At 40.6% G+C, this 18,831-nt stretch overlaps 2 protein-coding genes across 2 annotated transcripts in view; one reads left to right on the plus strand and one right to left on the minus strand.

Annotated features, from left to right (window-relative positions):
• The window catches only part of LOC124995607 (NACHT, LRR and PYD domains-containing protein 12-like), a 1,019,357-nt gene that overhangs the window by 277,749 nt on the left and 722,777 nt on the right, over nt 1–18,831 (plus strand). The window lies entirely within an intron of this gene.
• The window catches only part of reck (reversion-inducing-cysteine-rich protein with kazal motifs), a 61,305-nt gene continuing 44,019 nt past the window's right edge, over nt 1,546–18,831 (minus strand). The window contains exons 15-21 of the mRNA XM_047568118.1: nt 18,042–18,164; nt 17,585–17,756; nt 16,614–16,803; nt 14,584–14,794; nt 14,409–14,482; nt 11,676–11,831; nt 1,546–3,853 (exon numbers count right to left, since the gene is read on the minus strand). Coding sequence (XP_047424074.1) covers nt 3,632–3,853; nt 11,676–11,831; nt 14,409–14,482; nt 14,584–14,794; nt 16,614–16,803; nt 17,585–17,756; nt 18,042–18,164 — 1,148 coding nt within the window. The 3' untranslated portion in view covers nt 1,546–3,631. The remainder of the gene's footprint in view (nt 3,854–11,675; nt 11,832–14,408; nt 14,483–14,583; nt 14,795–16,613; nt 16,804–17,584; nt 17,757–18,041; nt 18,165–18,831) is intronic.

Below are 18,831 nucleotides of genomic sequence, written 5' to 3' on the forward strand. Positions count from 1 at the left end.
TTTTTTTTTTAATTCGTGGCACTTTTACAGAGTCAGACTCAGAATGTGAAGAAGAAAACAACATGACAAAGAGGAATCACACATGAGCCTCCGGTTAAAATAAACTTCCCCTCAGCACATAAAAAAATAAAATAAAATAAAAGTGAACGATTTAACATTTTAACATTTTGGTGAATTGAAGATTATAAATCTCACGTCTGTGTCTAAATACAGCACATAGGTTAGCATAGCTTAGCATACACACTGGAAACAGCTAGCACACTCACTGTCCAAATAAAATGTATTTACATCCTCTAAACTAAGAAGCTGATGTTAGCATGTCTGGCTAACTGGTTACCAAAGTGCTAGCATGAATTCAGCCCGGTCTTAACTTAGCACGTGAGAGTTTATAGTAAAGTCCTAGGTACATGTTTAAGCTAAGCTAGGCTAAACCAAGTTGAGCTAAGCTAAACAAGCTAAGCTAAGCTACAATGTCAATAGGTCAGCGCTGTACTTAAAACACAGACATATGATTGACAGCAATCTTGTCACCTTTAACCTAAATAATAACGTAAATAAGGGTCAAGGTGTTATCTTCTAAACTAAGCAGCTGACATTAGCATGTCTGGCTAGGTCTAGCACTAGCATGATTTTATGGAAATGTACTGCTCTGATCATCAGCTCTGTCATTTGATACCTGGCCTAGCATGCCAACGTTATCTGTGCTATGTAGCATTAGCCTTTTTTCAGCTAAGGGTGCTCGTTTTAATAAGCTAGCATCTTGTTTGTCAAATAAAGCTAATTCAGTTAGCGCCCCTTCCAAGCACAAATTGTAATTTTTAGGTGCAGATAAACAACTTAAAAAAAAAACATTCAAGATGTTCCTGCACGTACATTTTTAGTTTCCCCCAGATTCCCTTCTTTGAGCTGAGCTAAGCGAAGCTAAGCTAATCTAAGCTATGCATGTGTCATACGTCATATGACACACACATGCATAAGACTGATTGCTATATTTTCATCTTAACCTACATAACTCTACCCCTAGCTGAATACCAAGTTTAAGCTAAGCTAAGCTAGGCTAAGCTACAATGCCCATATGTCAGCTCTATACTTAACACACATACATAAGATATTGTCATCTTAACCTAAATAACTCTAGCCCTAGCCGAAGACAAGTTTTCAGCTAAGCTATGCAAAGCTAAGCTAAATGCTAAGCTAGGCTGCCCATATGTCATCCTACATACATAAGATCGATGGCTATATTGTCATTTTAAACTGAATAACCCTACCCAAATACCAGGTTTAAGCTAAGCTAAGCTAAGCTAAGCTAGGCTAAGCTAAGCATGCCAGTTCTGTACCTAACACACAGACATAAGACTTCTTCTCGTCTTCTCACCTTTAACCAAACCCCAAAATGTTAAACTATTTTTATTTTTTAGCTGAGAAAATTAATAATTTTGCTTTGAGTAGAAATTGTCTTTAAAGGATTTTTTTTTTCTTTTTCTGAAGATGTAAATAGAAATTAAACACTTACGACATGAAAAAAGGCTCCGCAGAACATAAACCTAACAATAACCATTTAATAATAATAATAATAATATTAATAATAATAATAATATCAATAATGCTACAGAGCTGCCTAGCACGGTAATACTGTTTGAGGAGGAGACACATGTTGTGCTGTACAGGCAGAAAGAAACAAACACACTAATACATTCTGGAGAAAACACACTTCATAATTGTCATCATGCAATAAAGATTAAAAAAAAACAAAAAAAAAAAACATGGCACATAGGTGACATCATCACAATCAGATACAAATATAAACATTTCTTAACACAAATATAAAGTTATTGCATTTTTTATTTTTTTACTTCATATAAGACACTATATGCGAGGCATAGTGTGGTAGGTCCTCTCCACCCAGACAGGGGGCGCAGGAGGCACTGACTAGATGATTGTCCTCTTTTCTCATTAAATGGCTTCTAGTTTATTTATTTATTATATATGTACAGACAAGAAAACGTCCCTTTAAAAGCTTCTCGGAGCTACTGGCCTCACACGGAGGGTTTTAAAGGTGGTGCTCATAAAATACCTCCAACACAGGAGTCAGGACTCAGTTCGGTAAAACTGGACTGTACCATTAGCTTAGCATCATTAGCATGAGGCGATGGATTCTGGTTGCATTCACAGACAATCGGACATTTGAGCTTCGCCTCCAGAGGACTTTTTTTTTTTTTTTTTCGTAATGATTTGATCATGATGTTCACCAGACACAGTCCTGAGTTTTGGATTGTGGTCGCCGTTAGCAACCGTGTCCCAATGTGACTTTAGTTTTAACCGTAGTGGATTCATCAGAGGAACCAGCTTTTCAAAAAGAAGTTCCACTGAGATAATGTATTATTTGGTTCAGAGACGACACACGACGAGTTAATTAACCAATTAACCAATGAATTTAAAATGAATTTAAAATCATTTGAGTCAATGCATTCAATGCAACACATTTAGAAGACACCAGCTAACTAGCTTAGCTAACTAGCCTAGCTAACTAGCCTAGCCAACAGCAGCAGGTAAGAAGTGATGGGACATGAAACTACACTTCAACCAACATTTCCTCCTCTTTTTAAATCTCAACATTTGTGCATTTTATTCTTCAGTTGCGGCACCGTAGCCTCTGAGGAAGGTAAATTCAACCCTGTAAATGTTTTTCTCTTTCTGGTTTCATAGGTTAAGGATAAAGTTTTCTGAAAGTAACACGCAGAGAAGATTTTATTTTAACACGAACCCACTTAATCATTATGAAAATGATGTAACTGAAGCTTGTATATGGCTCTAAATGAAGACGAATCCATTTTTAGAACAAGTTTGTCTGATGCAGCCGCTCCGTTTAAGTGCGTGATGGATTATTATGGATAATACTTTGTTTTTAATGCAGCGTGTTTAAGATATTTTATGAGCACCACATCAGGTTCAATAGATTTAATTTGGAGAACGTCTCACCGTTTTTTTTTAGTTTCACTGGAGCCGACTCAGTCCATGAGCACGGCTCTAACACTGCTGAGGTTAGAGGTTCAAACTCTAGGTCCATGTACACCTCACATGTATTTATAGATTTATATTTATATATATATATGTACTTATACCACACACCGTGGTACAGGTTGTGCATTTGTCATGTACCAGAGGCTGGAGACGTGTCACTTAGCTGCGTGGATTAAGGGAGTTTCAGGTGATTTGTCAAACAGATGTGCTGCCAGATGAGGAGTTTGTCTGCACACACACCAGCAGAATGAGTCATGAAACATTTACAGCTTTCTGAGGAGAACGTGCAGCTGGGGACTAATGGGTAAACAGCGCTGGTACGAAGCCAAGCGCTTCTTTAAAAAGGTCACTCTCACATACAAACACTCGCACACTTCACCTCACGTCTGGAATAATAACACTGTTCACACAAAAGCTTTGATTTTTCCTCCTTCTTAATAACAGCTCTTCCACCGCTCTGATTGTTTGAAACGCAGGTCAGTCAAGAATGATTGTCGCCTGAACACACTCACCTCCTGACACCCCGTCCCTCCCAGGAAACCGGGAGGGACGGGAGGGGAAGGGGGAGGGAGGGCGGCTACTTTGGAAAAAGTTCTCAGGTAATAGGCACTCAGAGGTGGAGGAGGCCGGGGGCTGCAGCCACCAGGAGGGCCAGGAGGAAGCAGAGGCCGGGGGGCCGGGGCGAAGGCAGCGAGGCCCCGGACGAGTGGATGTAGGAGGTCTGGATCTCGGAGGCGAGGAAGGCCGAGAGGGGGACGTGGGAGACCAGGGTGGGGCTGGCGTAGTTGATGAGGGAATCGATCTTCTCCGCCTCCTTACTGCAGGCTTCGACCTGGAAAACACAGCAGCAGCTCTTCTACTACTTGCTCAGAAAGAAAACAGACGGGATCCTCACCCAGAACATCGTTTTTAACCCAGTGCATTTTAAAAACGCTCAGACTGAAGCTTTAAAGCAGGAGCTTAGCTTCAACATGAAGTACTGACCCCCTCCCTACTGAGTGTGTTCTATATGAAACTAGAGCCACTTAAAAATACACATTATTATCATCATTGTGCATTAAATATTAAGCTAACCCTTATCCCAGACCCCCTGTGTTAGAACCTATGTTTTAAAGCAGAGGTCTTTAACAGGGGTCCACTGATCTTTGCTTGATAAGACATTTCTTATATATGTGGTAAATTCATTGTCCATACGACTTTAAGCTGTTTAAAGTCAAAACTTGAATCTCTCAGTTATTTTCTTTATCCATCAATATCTAATAAATAAGATTTTGCAGCTACAGGATTTTAGACTCTTTAAACCTCTATCATTCCTCTGGGTGGTTTATGGGACAGAAGCAGCTTTTTGAACCAATCAGCTAAAAAAAAAACAACTTCTTTTTTAACTGTGTGCCAACTTTAATTCCTCCAGAACAAAACCGCTTAGAGAGATTCTGACTTTTGTGAGGGAAACTTCAGAGTCTCGTCTTTGAAAAGAGGCCGAGACCATGAATGATCCAACACGTTCATGAACAGCGTTCGTTCAGTTCACTTTGACTACGCCCTAAATAGGAGCTTCTTTTCATGCAAACAGGCTGGAACGATGAGAGGTTTTTATGTTGTTGTTGAGAATTGATGCCACTCGATTTTATGTGTTGATGGTTCTAGAATAATAAAGATCAAATCAAATCAAATGAAAGAAAACATTCTGAGATGGATGTTTATCTCCAGACAAGTTGGTCCTGTAAGGGGAGCTGAATGAGGATGCTGAGGTTGCCTAGCAACAGGCTTTACACAGCAGAGGAAACTTCTTCTTACTCAAATAAATGTTTCTCTTCTGTGGGCTCAACGTCTTTTCTTTCCTCCTCCTGCTTTTGTTGTCTTTTATCTGAGTCCAAGTTTATTTTAAAATGAATGTGAAGAAATAAAGAAGCTCCTTAGAAGTGAAGTCAAAGCTCGTGGAGATTTTTTTTAAATCAAAGATGGTTTAGCTTTTAAAGATCTGAGAGATACAATATTAAACTTTGTGATACTGTCACTGAGTTAATCCTAAAACTTCATTTTAACACTGTTACATTGTTTCCATTTAGAACAAAAGTGTCCTCTTCAAAAAAGCCCAAAAAATAATATGTTAATATTTATTTCTCCTTTTTTTTTCACTCCAGTCCTGATAATAAATACCAAAACTTTGATTAATATATAACTCAACCCTTTATATAACAGTGTTTGTGATGGCATCTAATCTATTGTCATATAAAGGGATAAATGTCAGAAATTAATCAAACTTTTGTTTTTTTATGATTAAGCCTAATGGAATAACAGCGCATGTCAGATAATACGTTTTTTAAAACAAGAAAAATAAAATCAGGTTTTAGCAGCACATTGATATAGTAACAGTAATTATTTTTATGCTATCAGGCTAACGATACTATTTTTAGGGCGTTTTTGAAGAGGACACTTTTGTGAATATTATGGAAATTGAGTTTGAAATATCAAAATTTGATTAAAATAAGTAAAATACACAACTTTACCAAATATGAAAGTAAAAAGCAGAACTACCACTATCATGTGATAACTACCGAGTCCACTATCAGTGTATGATAAATGTTTCCTTGTAGCTGGTAGAGGTAGAGCAGCCAGAGTCTGATCAGTGTGGTCAGAGGGCGGAGCCACAATGTCGATGCCCCGCCCACATTCCCTCCAGACTTACGACGCCTCCACCAGCTACAAGGAAATGTTGGATTATACACTGGACTCACTTTTAATAAAATTATTAAAACGGGACCTCCTGACAGAGCGGTTGTCATGGCAACTGGTGGTCACCATGACATCTCATCCTGTTTCCATAGCGTCAAATAACGAACCAAAACAAAACTCATCCAAAAACTGTCACTTGAACATTCGTGAACATTATATTAACTACGTAAAATGATTGAAACCATCTTCAAAAAAAATGATGTGTATTTTAATGTTTTAGTCCCGCCCACTAACAGAAGGGGTGGAGCTTATCACCTTTATTGCAGCCTCCAGCCACCAGGGGGAGCTCTACTAGCTTTGGCTGCACTTGTAGCCTAGCGTAGCCTAGCCTAGCCTCAGCTCGTCCAGCAGGGAGACATAAATGTCGTAGCTCTCGTCTCCACAGTGGTTTTGTGAAATCACAAGAAAAGATTCTCTAAACAATCTTCAATCCTAATTCCTTCAACAACAACAACAACAACAACAACACAACCGAGCTACGACAACTGATCACAGCGAGCGTATCCGTGTAGCAGCTTTATGAGCTCAGGCCTTGATGTGACAGAAAGTGAGAGATGTTTTACGTCTTTTCTACTTTCTTCTACCAAAGTCATACGGCTTTGATGTCACAGCGCTTCTCGTTTCGTTCACAGGGACAAAAAGACCCTGAGCTATAAAAAGGTGCGTTGTTCCGCCTCCTCGTGGCACAACTTCCTCTGAACAGATCACGACTGAGGCGTCTTCTCTTACCACATACTTTTTTTTTTTGCTTTGAGTGAAGCTGCTTTGATGATGTTTGTACTGAGGAAGATGCTTTGAAGTTAAAAGTCTGGATCTCAACCGAATGTTCCACAAGTTTCATGAGCAACATCCACAATTATTAACTTCTACAACCACAATAAAAGGTTTGAGGTTTTTTTATCTCCTGTTAAACCAAAGTATCTTCAGCCCTGAGGACGTGACTCAGAAGCTGCTTCATATCTGATTCTGGCGGCTCTGCTACTTCCTGCTCCCGCTCAAACCACATGTCAGAGTTAATATTAAACCTTTGAACTGCAGCTTTACACTTTCTGACACTTTACAGATTCAGAGTAATGATAGAAAACAACACACCGATCAGCCACAACATTATGACCAGCTGACTGATGGGAGAAGTCAATGACATTTAAACCGTTTTGTGACACTGGGACACTTTTGGACCTGGTGTTCACTGGTCAGAGTCCATCACATCAGCATTTTAAGGTTGTTTTGTTTCTCTATGTCATCATTTTGAGCGTACGTTTGTGTCTCTGTTGTGGTTTTGTGTCTTTTTGTGGTCATTCTGACTGTTTTATGGTTAGTTCCCAGCAGGACGAAGCCAGAAACACACACACACACACACACACACACACACACACACACACACACACACACACACACACACACACACACACACACACACACACACACACACACACACACACACAACCCTAACCCTAACAAAACAAATTCACTAGATCCCAAACTGTTCAAGTATCTGCAGGACGGATATTTAAATCAGCTCCACATTAACGCACGACCAACGAAAACCCAACTCATCATCATCATCCTTCCTGTTTTTGTTCGTCTCCTGGCTTTGAGCTTTTCTAACAATCTTTATAAAAAGCTGAAAAAAAGGAGGAGCAACATTATTCCAAACTACTCGAGGTCCTCAGGTATAAATCAGGGGCTTTATTCTCTCTCTCTCTCTTTGTGTCGGTCCTTCTCCTTCCTTTCACCACAGCGTCACTCCTCCATCAGCAGCTCTTGAATGAAATATAAGTACGTTACGAAGCTTTTGGCCGTGAACTGATTCGTGTCTAAGATTAGATCAGAACTGTTAACCAGCAGCCTGAAGACAGAGGCAGACCTCCACGGTTTAACCCACTTCTCATCTGACACACATATAAACCTCTTCTATGAGAATAACACGATCCGTCCACGACTCCGGGGGCGAAACATGGACTCGTTTACAGCCACCATCAACTCAGGTCTCTAATAATGTGTCATTTTGTACCGTTTACCATCTACGCTCCAACTCTTCTAAAGTAAACTGACTCCTGCAGAGAGGATGATAAAAGATTTTATATTCACCTTCACATAAACATATGCACCAAACAATAAAGTGTGTTTGCATGCAAAGACTTTTCCTCATATACAACTTAACCCGACTGGAATCACTACATAAAACAGCTCTTAAAGTATTTGATTAAATAAACTGTCCCATCATTGTAAAGTCCAGAAACACAACCTCCTAAGTTTTGATCATTTTTAGTATATATATATATATATATTTATAAAGAATAGAGGGACTGAGGCGACAGAGGAACATGGAGATTAGCAGCATTAGTTTGAATCATAGGCGACAGTAGCTTTATAATATATATATATATATATATATAAACCTGTGTTCTGTGGTAAACAGGTGAAATCTAATAAATCTATAAATATATCAGGGTCCACAGGGACGTCTGCTGCCAAAATCACTTTCCTGCAAAAGTTGTTTTTTAACATTTTCCCAAAATCAATGATTGTGATCGATGACATCACCACAGCTCCTCCAGCATCTGTTACTGGGGCTGTTTTTGGAGTTAACAGTTAACAGTGTCCTGAAGAATTAAATATTCTTTAAATTAAATTAAATATTAAACACATATATATGTTTTCCTCATACAGTCGTTGCATCTGGAACTAATGTTTCCAAAGAGTCGTCGTCCATCATCACATCCAGCTCCAGTTCCCATCAATGTTCAATCTTAGTTTTTTGTTCACATATATATAGAAATATATATTTGGCTTCTTGTTGAGTGGCGGCGCTCTGACACATTTATAAAATAGCTTTTTAAATTCATGGGTTCCTTCACAATCTTCACTTTTTGTCAGACAGTGTCTGATTTGTAGAAAGGTCACATGAGTGCAGGTCAAACCCATCTCCAAGTTGTGAAAAAGATTTAACTACAAATCGACTGAATTTTCCTTTTGCTGTATATTTATTTGATCAGCTGTTGTTTTTTGTGGCCGGTTCATCGTCTGCTTTTATCTCTGGTCTTTGTGTCTTTGTGGGACACGTCGCTGACTCCGGTACATTCACACGAGCGTTTTAATTCCCCTTTTAAACACTGGTTTTACTTATGAGCAATGTCCTTTTAAAATAAATAAATAAATAATAAAAAAAGACGCCCTGAGGTTCATAGTCTCATCTGGATCTGAACGTGAAGGCTGCAGCACAAGGATGAAACACACAGAGATAAATGTTTCACTTCTTTATCGTCTCTCGTGCTCAAAGAAAATGAAATCGGTCGAAGGGATGAAGGAACAAAATGAACGAGCTGCTTTAAAATTAATGAAGGGACTGACTTTCCTCCTCCAGGATGAAAAGACGACACGTTAATAATAATCCCTCCTGTCCTTCAATCAGGTTTTGTTTTTTGTTTTTAAAGCACGACGCAGTTAATTAGTAACTTCAACCTGATCCTGGACACTTTTATACATTCATTTTGTTTTTCATCTTTTTGCTTGAAACACGTGTAAAACCTTCACTTGGAATAAAATCTTAAATTATTAAAGGTGGGAAGAGAAACAGTGAAGAAGACGAAGAAGAAGATGAAGACATAGAAGAAGAAGAAGAAGAAGAAGAGGAAGAGGAAGAAGAAGAAGAAGAAGAAGAAGAAGAAGAAGAAGAGGAAGAAGAAGAAGAGGAAGAAGAGGAAGAAGAAGAGGAAGAAGACGAAGACGAAGAAGAAGAAGAAGAAGAAGAGCTTCCTCCCCCTCAGTTCACCACTAATCACTGCAGCCGTGAATATTCATGTTGGAGGATAATTAGTGTTTGAACACAACTGTGTCTGGGAGCAGCTCATCGTGTTGGTTCATGTACTTATGTAAAAAAAAAGAAAAGAAAGAAAAGAAAAGAGGGGAAATGAAACTGGAAAACGAACTCCTAAAAATGTCTTTAACCACTAAATATTCACAAAGTTCTTAGTATTATCACACTGTTGTGCCTGGCACTGGTTTTAAATGAAGCAAATAAAAAATGTGATTAAAATTTAAACTTTCATGGTTAATTATGAATAAAGTTCCTCCATCGCTGCATTTTCAAGCTCAAAAGAATCAGATAAACGAACATAATTATAAAGAGAAGGATGTTTTTTTATTTCTTGCGACTTAGATGGAAAAACTTTGATTTACTCCCATGATTTAAAAGCATTTAGTGACTCAATTCATCTCTGTTTTAAGACCTTATTCACATTTATAGTTTAATCTGGAATAATAATGTCTCTAATCTGTAAAATAACATTTCTTTGATTTACATCTTTTTTTTCTGCCTCGTCTCTTAAGAATCAGGATTTAAGTGATAAATCAAAGTCTGGACTGATGTTTGGGAGCAAAGTCACGTTTTACTTTAAAAATATATATAATCTTTTATTATCAGTCAGAATTTGCAAAGCGTGAAATGTCTGCTGACATGTAGCGGAGTGAAGGAGAGTAGCAGAGCCGTAACTATGGATAATAAATGAGAAGGAACAAAGACCTGTTCACTCAGGATTCAGATGTTTTAGATGTTTCATAAGAGCGACTTCAGAGCAGCATCCAGAATGATTAACTTCTACAACGAGGTTTTCACGGCTCCTCTTACGAACTAAAGCATCTCACCGTCTTTAACCGTGTTCACATAGGATCAGTTTGACCTGAGGACGTCCTGCGGTTCAGATATTAACTCCTGTTCACACAGACAAACAAACTAAACGTGTTTTACTCTGATTTATGATTCATAGTTGTGTCTCTGCTGCAGGTCAGAGGATAATTCAAGGATTCAAGGATTTTTATTTGTCCTTCGCCGCCGTACAGAAGCATGAGATGGAACAAAATGATGGTCTCAGGTCCCAGATTATTTCCCTTAGTGACTAAAGGATAAAAAAATAAAAGATAAATAAAGTAGAAATAGAAATAAAAACGGCAACAAAGCAGCAAGAGGTTGTGCACTTTCTGACAGCTTCAGTTAGTTACGTTCTGTTGGTGAAGAAATGAGCAAAGACCTGAAAGTCTTTAAACCAGATGAACACATTAATGTTTAAATGTGTGAACGGGTCAGAGACGTCATCTGTCCACACTTTGATTCATTAAACATCCGTCATGATTCTCAAGAGACACGAGGCAGAAAAAAGTGTCAGAGACGCTGATTCTCTCTGTGCCACCAGAATTATTTATGCTGTGGTTTTTTCTTTACAAATTGCAGACGTGGACGTTTCACACGGATTAAGATCCCAGACGACGTAACAGATTAAACTGGTCCCGTTCATTCATTCTCCGTCCTCTTGTCCTCTTGACTGTGGACTGTAACAATAATCTGTCTCCTGGACAGAGCTCTCCACTAAGAATCATCCACTTTAATTTGTCTTCGTGCTCTTCCAGAGGGCATTCGTTCTGTTTTACTTCCCTCTTCCATTTGCATTAAGACTCTGAGGACTGAGAAACCAATACAACATTACGGCCCTCCTTAAATAAATGGCTTTGTTAATTCACTAAATACTCGTGTGGTGCTTTAAATGTCTTTTAGAACCTGTGAGGCTGGAAGATCTCTGAATAAAATACTCAACACACAGTAAAAAGCAGCAGAAATATTCATATATATGTTCCAGCTCTTCCTGCCTCCTACTCTTCTTGGCCGACGTTTAGTACTAATGAGGTGGAAATAAAAACTTGGGTTCCTTTCTTTGCACATGTGGACAGATTAGTTGGTGTTTCCTACTATTCCAGAGTTTTTTTTGTGCATGCAAATGTTAATGTACTGCACTTGGATTTCCCCGTATAGCTCCTGACTTTATGCTCATTTCTTTTATTCCTACACTGCTGCTGCTGGAGGAACCTGCAGAAAGTCCCAGGATCCACGTCGTGTTAACTGTGTGTGTTTATCTGCGTGTTACCTGCAGCGGCGTTGGCTGCTGGTCCACCGGGACGATGAGCACCACCAGCTCGTGGTTGATGCTCAGGTAGCCGAAGACGTCGCACTGTGGAACGGAGACGTGGAGCCGCAGGACCTGGAGGACGTCGTGGACGGTCACCGGCTGGTTCTTGTTCAGCTGGAGGGAGACGGACAGAGCTGCATGAAGGCTGCATGAAGGCTGCATGACGGCCGCATGAAGGCCGCATGAAGGCTGCATGAAGGCTGCATGAAGGCTGCATGAAGGCCGCATGAAGGCTGCATGAAGGCCGCATGAAGGCTGCATGACGGCCGCATGAAGGCTGCACGACGGCTGCACGAAGGCTGCACGAAGGCTGCACAACGGCCGCATGAAGGCTGCATGAAGGCCGCACGAAGGCTGCACAACGGCCGCATGACGGCTGCATGAAGGCTGCATGAAGGCTGCATGTAGGCTGCATGAAGGCTGCATGAAGGCCGCATGACGGCTGCATGACGGCCGCATGAAGGCTGCATGAAGGCTGCATGAAGGCTGCATGACGGCCGCATGACGGCCAAAACTCTCCAACAAATACTTTCACTGAACTTTACACTTTAATGTCACCATGGGGAAAATCTGTGCTCTGCATCTTCACCCGGAGGGGAGTGGGGTGAAGTGGGTGTTTAGTGGGGATTATTGACTATTGTGGAAACTGTGGCGGTTATGTGTGTGGATTTGGCCTCGTTTTTTAACGGATGTTGAACAGTACAGGAGTGTGGATCTTACTTTTTTATAAATGTGCAATAACAGGAAGGTGGTCATAATGATATGGCGGATCGGTCCAGAGACGCGAAGGCTGCAACCGCTTCAAACTAGATGCTGGAGCTTTTTATCGCGGCTACAGAGGATTTTAGAGGAAATATGACGAGATGAAGTGAAACCAGCCAATCACGAGGCTCCAGGTTTTTTATTTATTAGTTAATTTGTTTTTTTTATTTTTTTTTTTGGAGGGCGAAACCAGACGCAGTGTTGTGCAAAGTGGAAGAGGGGACTGACATTTAACACTGGCAAATATTTTCCCGGCGCACTCTGACATTTTAGCTGAATCTTTTATCCAAAGGATTTTTTTTTTTTCCAGGTTTTTGGGGAGAACAAATAAAGCGAGTCAGAAAACGAGCTGAAACTCTCTGTGGTTAATGTGGGTTTGGAAATAAAAGAAGAAGCATGGAATAAAAAAATAAATAAAAAGACAAAATGTGAGGTTCTGATGCAGCAGCTTTGGTCTCCGGGGGTATGATTGCTTTTTCTTAGCCTCAGGATTTTTCTTGCTCTCTGCCCACCTGCTCTAAATAACACATGAGGCAGCACCTGCTTTATACACAATGAATATAATAAAAAAAATATATATATATGCATTTATTTGAGCCGTATGCGAAACTAAACTCACATACGCAGCATAACGCTCAGTTTCATAACGAAAACTGATTCAGTGCGAAGGAAAGTCGACATATTAAATATTCTCCTTCCCATCGTTGATATTTGTGTCTGTGTACGAGGCTGCAGCTCGTTTGACCACAGTCCAGCTGGTGCACGGTCAATCAATGTTTGTGCAGCATGGGGGGGGGGGGTACTGTTTGGATTCACAGCACCTCCAGGTGGTGACACCGTGTAATTACCCCCCAGTGCAGAAAGATCAGTAGAAATTAGCTCAGGATTGTGTGAGGATGCTGGAAATCATGAGGCTAAACTGGATCATTTACTCACGATTGTTCTTATATTTAAAAGTGAACTGACGTTTGTGTGTTTCTATTTACAGCTTCATTCTCGGCCTGATTCCTTCATATTTATCGTCTCTTTTAGGTTCTAAGGATTCATCTGTAACCTGTTCACATGAGGTTTGCTCCGTGCAAACAACAACCTACAGAATAATCTCTGAAACTTAGTGAACACGTTTAAAAAGAGGGTTTTGTGCAAATGTTCTATCGGAGAATTTCTATGTGAGTTCATGTTTTCATGTCAAATCTAGTTCACGTGTCAATGTTTGAAACAGATTCTTCATCTCAGTGGGACAAACCTGGTTTAACAAAAAGGAAAATAAGGTTTTTAATTTAGTTTAATTAAATTATTTCCATTTCAACCCTTTTTTAATTTAGTTTAATTTCATGTATTTTATATTATTCTATATATTTTTTTATTATTATTATTCTATAAGCATTTTAAACTATCTTACACCGTTTTTCTGATTCTGAGAAGAAGATAAAATTGAAGATGATGAAGAAGTAACTTAATTTTATCATTGTAATTTCAACCTTTTAAGGTTAGTTCTATTTTTTTCACAATTTTTCTAATTTTGTATTATTATTTTATATAAATCTTACACCTGTTTTTCTGATTCTGAGAACATAAAGTGGAAGACGGAGAAGAAGAAATTTAATTTAATTTAATTCAATCATTTTATTTCAAACTTTTTTAAATTTAGTTTAAAGTATTTTATATTATTCTATTTTTTTATTATTGTTTGAAGAAGAAGATAAAGTTGAAAATGAAGAAAATTTATTTAATTTAATTTTATCATTTTAATTTCAAACATTTTTTATTTAGTTTAATTTAATTTTATATCATTTTATTTTCCTTTTTTATTTTGTTTTAAATTCCATCCAAGTCTAAATAGATAACAGCTCAATTAATCTAAAAAGACATAATTCACTCATTAATAATACTGGTGCCGGAGCAGACGGGTGTTATTTGGTTGCGTACCTTGGAGAAAGCGTTCATCTGCTCCTGGTTCAACAGGATCAGCAACATACTGGCACAGATGGGACAACAGGCTCCTGGAAACCAGAGCGAGAGAGAAACCACAGATCTGATGAACAAGCAGCAAACATTAAAACATTAAAGCGTTAAAGCGTTAAAGCGTTAAAGCTCCACCCACCGGGCGGCGTGACGGGACGGCAGCCCGGAGTGGACAGAGCTGGACAGGACACGGAGCTACAGGCCGAGTCGGGGGCCACGTCGGACACGGGGCCCACGGTGTGGCAGGGCCCCTGGTAGTCCACAGCCACCCGGTCGGCGAAGGCGTCGCACACGGTGTCGTACGTCTCTCCGTTGTGTCCACACACCAGTTGTGGCTTCCTGCAGGCGTCCTGTGGACAGAAGACACGACCAGCAGCTCAAACACAGGGAAGGTTTTCACGGCGCTGCCGTTAAATTTATTCTTTTTCCATCAGCAGACGACTGGACATAGACGACGTTTAGCCTCGTTAGCCTCGTTAGCCTCGTTAGCCCTCAGCCTGATGTGAAGGAACTGTTCTAAGCTGTAGATCTGCAGCATCTTCCTAATTCAATCAGACGTCCCATCCAGAGAGGACACGGAGGACAGACGGGGTCCAGGTCTCTATGAGACGACTAAACTGGTACCAATCAGGTTAAACATTAGAGATTATTTCTAACAATCACCCAGGAGAAGAAGAAGAAATGAGAAATTAGCGTCAAAGCTAACAAAAACAAGGACAACACATTCTGATAGTTAAAGAAAAGAGTCAGTGCAACAGTTCTGGGAGTCCAGGGAGAAGAAAGAAGAGGAAGACGAAGGCAATGAACATGAAGAATACAAAGAGGCGAGAAGAAAGAAGAAGAAGTAAATGGGACAAAGCTGAAGACGAACATGAAGAAGAAAAAAGGAGAAGAAGAAGACGAGGTTGACGATGAAGGTTTCAGACCTAAACTAAATAAAGATGAGACGCGTCTCGTCTAAACTGAACCACCCACCGAACAAAAACCTTCCTCCAGCCAAATAAAGAATTAAAAACTGCTTGATCGGAATGTTTTCTGTCCTCTGCTTCCACGGTAACAGTCTGGATGTCATTTAAACTTCAACGGTACCGAGGCTGCACAAGTTTCAGCTGGAGGCTCAGATACAGAAAAACAACAACACAACAAAGAGCTCGGGGGGAGTTTGTGATAAAAGTCCAACCACAGGAGATGAAATAAACTCCTGGATGAGATGATTTAGAGGCGGCAGCAGTGGAAGAAATGTCTGAGGTTGTTGTTGTTGAGCTTATACAGTTTAAATAATAATTAGACAGAGTCCCATGTTTCCTTTCTCCTGGTTGTGTTGAGATTTCTTTGCTGTTACTTTATTTTTATTTTTTTTATTTATTTCATTCTGTGCTTTCGTTCAGTCTCTTCTCTCCTCATTAAATTAAATAAAGCTTCACGTAAGTTTCACCACCTTTAACACCTGTTATGCATTATTTTATTAATTATTTAGTTTTTATAAATAAATTCACACATAAACAGTTCAGAAAAGCACATAGAAACTTAATGTTTGCAAAAAAAAATTGCAACAATCCAAGTGCAAGATACTGTACGTCCACTGAGATGTACAGTGACAAAGTATATTCTATTAAATCAAAAGATAAATAGAAAGAGAGTGAAAGTTTACACAAAAGACACTTATATATATTATTTATTACCATGTATTCTGAACCTTAAAATCGGTGGAAGGTTTATAAAGAATAAAAAGTGCAACGATAAAATCAAACCTTTAAGCAGGAGAGAGTTTTGGAAGTTTTGGTGGTGATGCATGCGTATCACTGAACCTCCTTAAGTCAATTGAAAATCGTAGCTGAGATGTGATCGTAGTATTAGACCCCCCCCTGAGCCTGAGCCTGAGCCTGAGCCTGAGCCTAAACCTGAGCCTGAGCCTGAGCCTGAGCCTGAGCCCGAGCCCGAGCCCGAGCCCTGAGCCTGGTGCCTGAGCCTGGTACCTGAGCCTGGTGCCTGAGCCTGAGCCTGAGCCTGGTACCTGAGCCTGGTGCCTGAGCCTGAGCCTGAGCCTGGTACCTGAGCCTGAGCCTGAGCCTTGTACCTGAGTCTGAGCCTGAGCCTGAGCCTAAACCTGAGCCTGGTACCTGAGCCTGAGCCTGAGCCTGAGCCTGAGCCCGAGCCCGAGCCTCGTACCTGGCAGTGGCCCATGTAGGCCAGGATTTTCCCGGCCTGCTGGAGGTGGCACAGGCTGGGGTGGACGGAGCCGTCGGTGTCGCAGGCCGGCTCCACGCTGTTCTTGTCGCAGGGTCCCAGTCGGCCCACGCACTCGTACTGGGGGCAGTCGGACGAGTCGCTGAGACACACCCGGTACTTTTTGACGCACCTGACGCGCAAAAACAAATAGAAATAAACTCATATATACACAGAAACACAGGACACGTTAGGTGCACACAGTACTACGCTGCTGCTTATTACTCATGCATGTGGCCACAGTACTGTATAATATGTTCAGCACCTCAATCACTGTGTATATGTTGCTGTCTCACCTGGACATAGCACCTGTTCTATACCACACTATTTATGCTACATGCTCTTACTGAACTTCAGGTTAGATGCTGTGTCTGTACATGTGTGATGACAATAAAGTTGTAATCTAAGCTCTTATCAGCAAGATCAACATAAGGAAGTAATAGCAGCAGTGAGAGGAGTGTAAATGGACGACTGGTAATGTGTATATATATATATGTGTATATGTATGTATAGGAATGATTTAATGATTTAACGTGCATGTCTGTGCAGAAAGGTGTCTGAGTGGTGGGGACATGTGGACAAATGTTGGAAAATTGTGTCTAAGTAGTGGGTAAACATGTTAAAAAAGTGTGTAGCGAGCAAGCGGATATCCTAATTTCCTGCTCCGTTACCATAGCAACCGCCCCAGTCTCCACCAATCAGGTGTTCACCGAGTCGGAGGTGGTTTGCTGCATCATTTAGTTTAGTGTGTGTTTTTATGTTCGAGCAGAGAGAGTTTATTATTGAGGGTTTATTGAGCTGAAGAGAGAATAAATCTGAAAACATTCAGGAGTCAACAGCCTGGACAGAGTCAGGACGGAGTCAGGACGGAGACGAGGAGGAGGAGGAGGAGGAGGAGGAGGAGGAGCTGCTACCTCTGGTTCTTCGCGCAGGGTTTGACGATGCAGGGGCTACTGAAGCGACACTGGCCGTAGACGAACATGTGGTCCTTGAAGCCCATGCAGCGAGCCACGCAGGCGCTCGGGTACGTCCGTCCATTAATGGCGCACACTGGGACGAAGCGGTCGGGACAGCTGCAGGGGAGACCTGAGAGGACAAGGACAAGGAGGACACCATTCAGACTCATCAGGATAATGAAGGGATATTAGGGACGACGCATCGCGTAGGTCTCCGGGTCTTAAATGTGCATTATCTGCTGCATATTTTTCATTTTTCCCAACCACCGCCTTCGATTGCTTCATCTCTGACGTTGCTCAAAAGCAACTGAGACACAGAAAAGCAGCTTCCACTTCCTGACCAGTTACACATTAAACAAATAAATAAATAAATAAATGTGTGAGTGAAAACCTCTCTGTCTTTGTTCAAACCCACCGGTGAAGACTTGATGCTCGTCCTCTGAGCTGCTGAAGCCGAGACACTTCCTGTTGGAGCAGATGACGTCGCCGGCGAAGCAGGAGCAGGGGTTACAGTTGATCTTGAAGGACGTCCCATGACCTGAGGACACAGGAAGATGAGAACATGTCACTGAAGAATAAAAATAATAAAAAAGCTTTAGCATTAACACGTGTCTCCATGCAGCTCTTCAGACCTGATCTCAGTTTCTCTGGATGTAAATAAACTCCAGTAGAACATCTGAACAGCTACTGTCTCTAAGGGATCTCTACCTACTGCTGTTTCAGAACCAAGAACACTGACTTATTATAGCTACTGTCTCTAATGGATCTCTACCTACTGCTGTTTCAGAACCAAGAACACTGACTTATAAAGCTACTGTCTCTAAGGGATCTCTACCTACTGCTGTTTCAGAACCAAGAACACTGACTTATTATAGCTACTGTCTCTAAGGGATCTCTACCTACTGCTGTTTCAGAACCAAGAACACTGACTTATTATAGCTACTGTCTCTAAGGGATCTCTACCTACTGCTGTTTCAGAACCAAGAACACTGACTTATTATAGCTACTGTCTCTAAGGGATCTCTACCTACTGCTGTTTCAGAACCAAGAACACTGACTTATAAAGCTACTGTCTCTAAGGGATCTCTACCTACTGCTGTTTCAGAACCAAGAACACTGACTTATATAGCTACTGTCTCTAAGGGATCTCTACCTACTGCTGTTTCAGAACCAAGAACACTGACTTATTATAGCTACTGCTCTAA

Source organism: Mugil cephalus, chromosome 18 (genome assembly GCF_022458985.1).
Source record: "Mugil cephalus isolate CIBA_MC_2020 chromosome 18, CIBA_Mcephalus_1.1, whole genome shotgun sequence".
In the NCBI taxonomy this organism is placed as follows: Eukaryota; Metazoa; Chordata; class Actinopteri; order Mugiliformes; family Mugilidae; genus Mugil; species Mugil cephalus.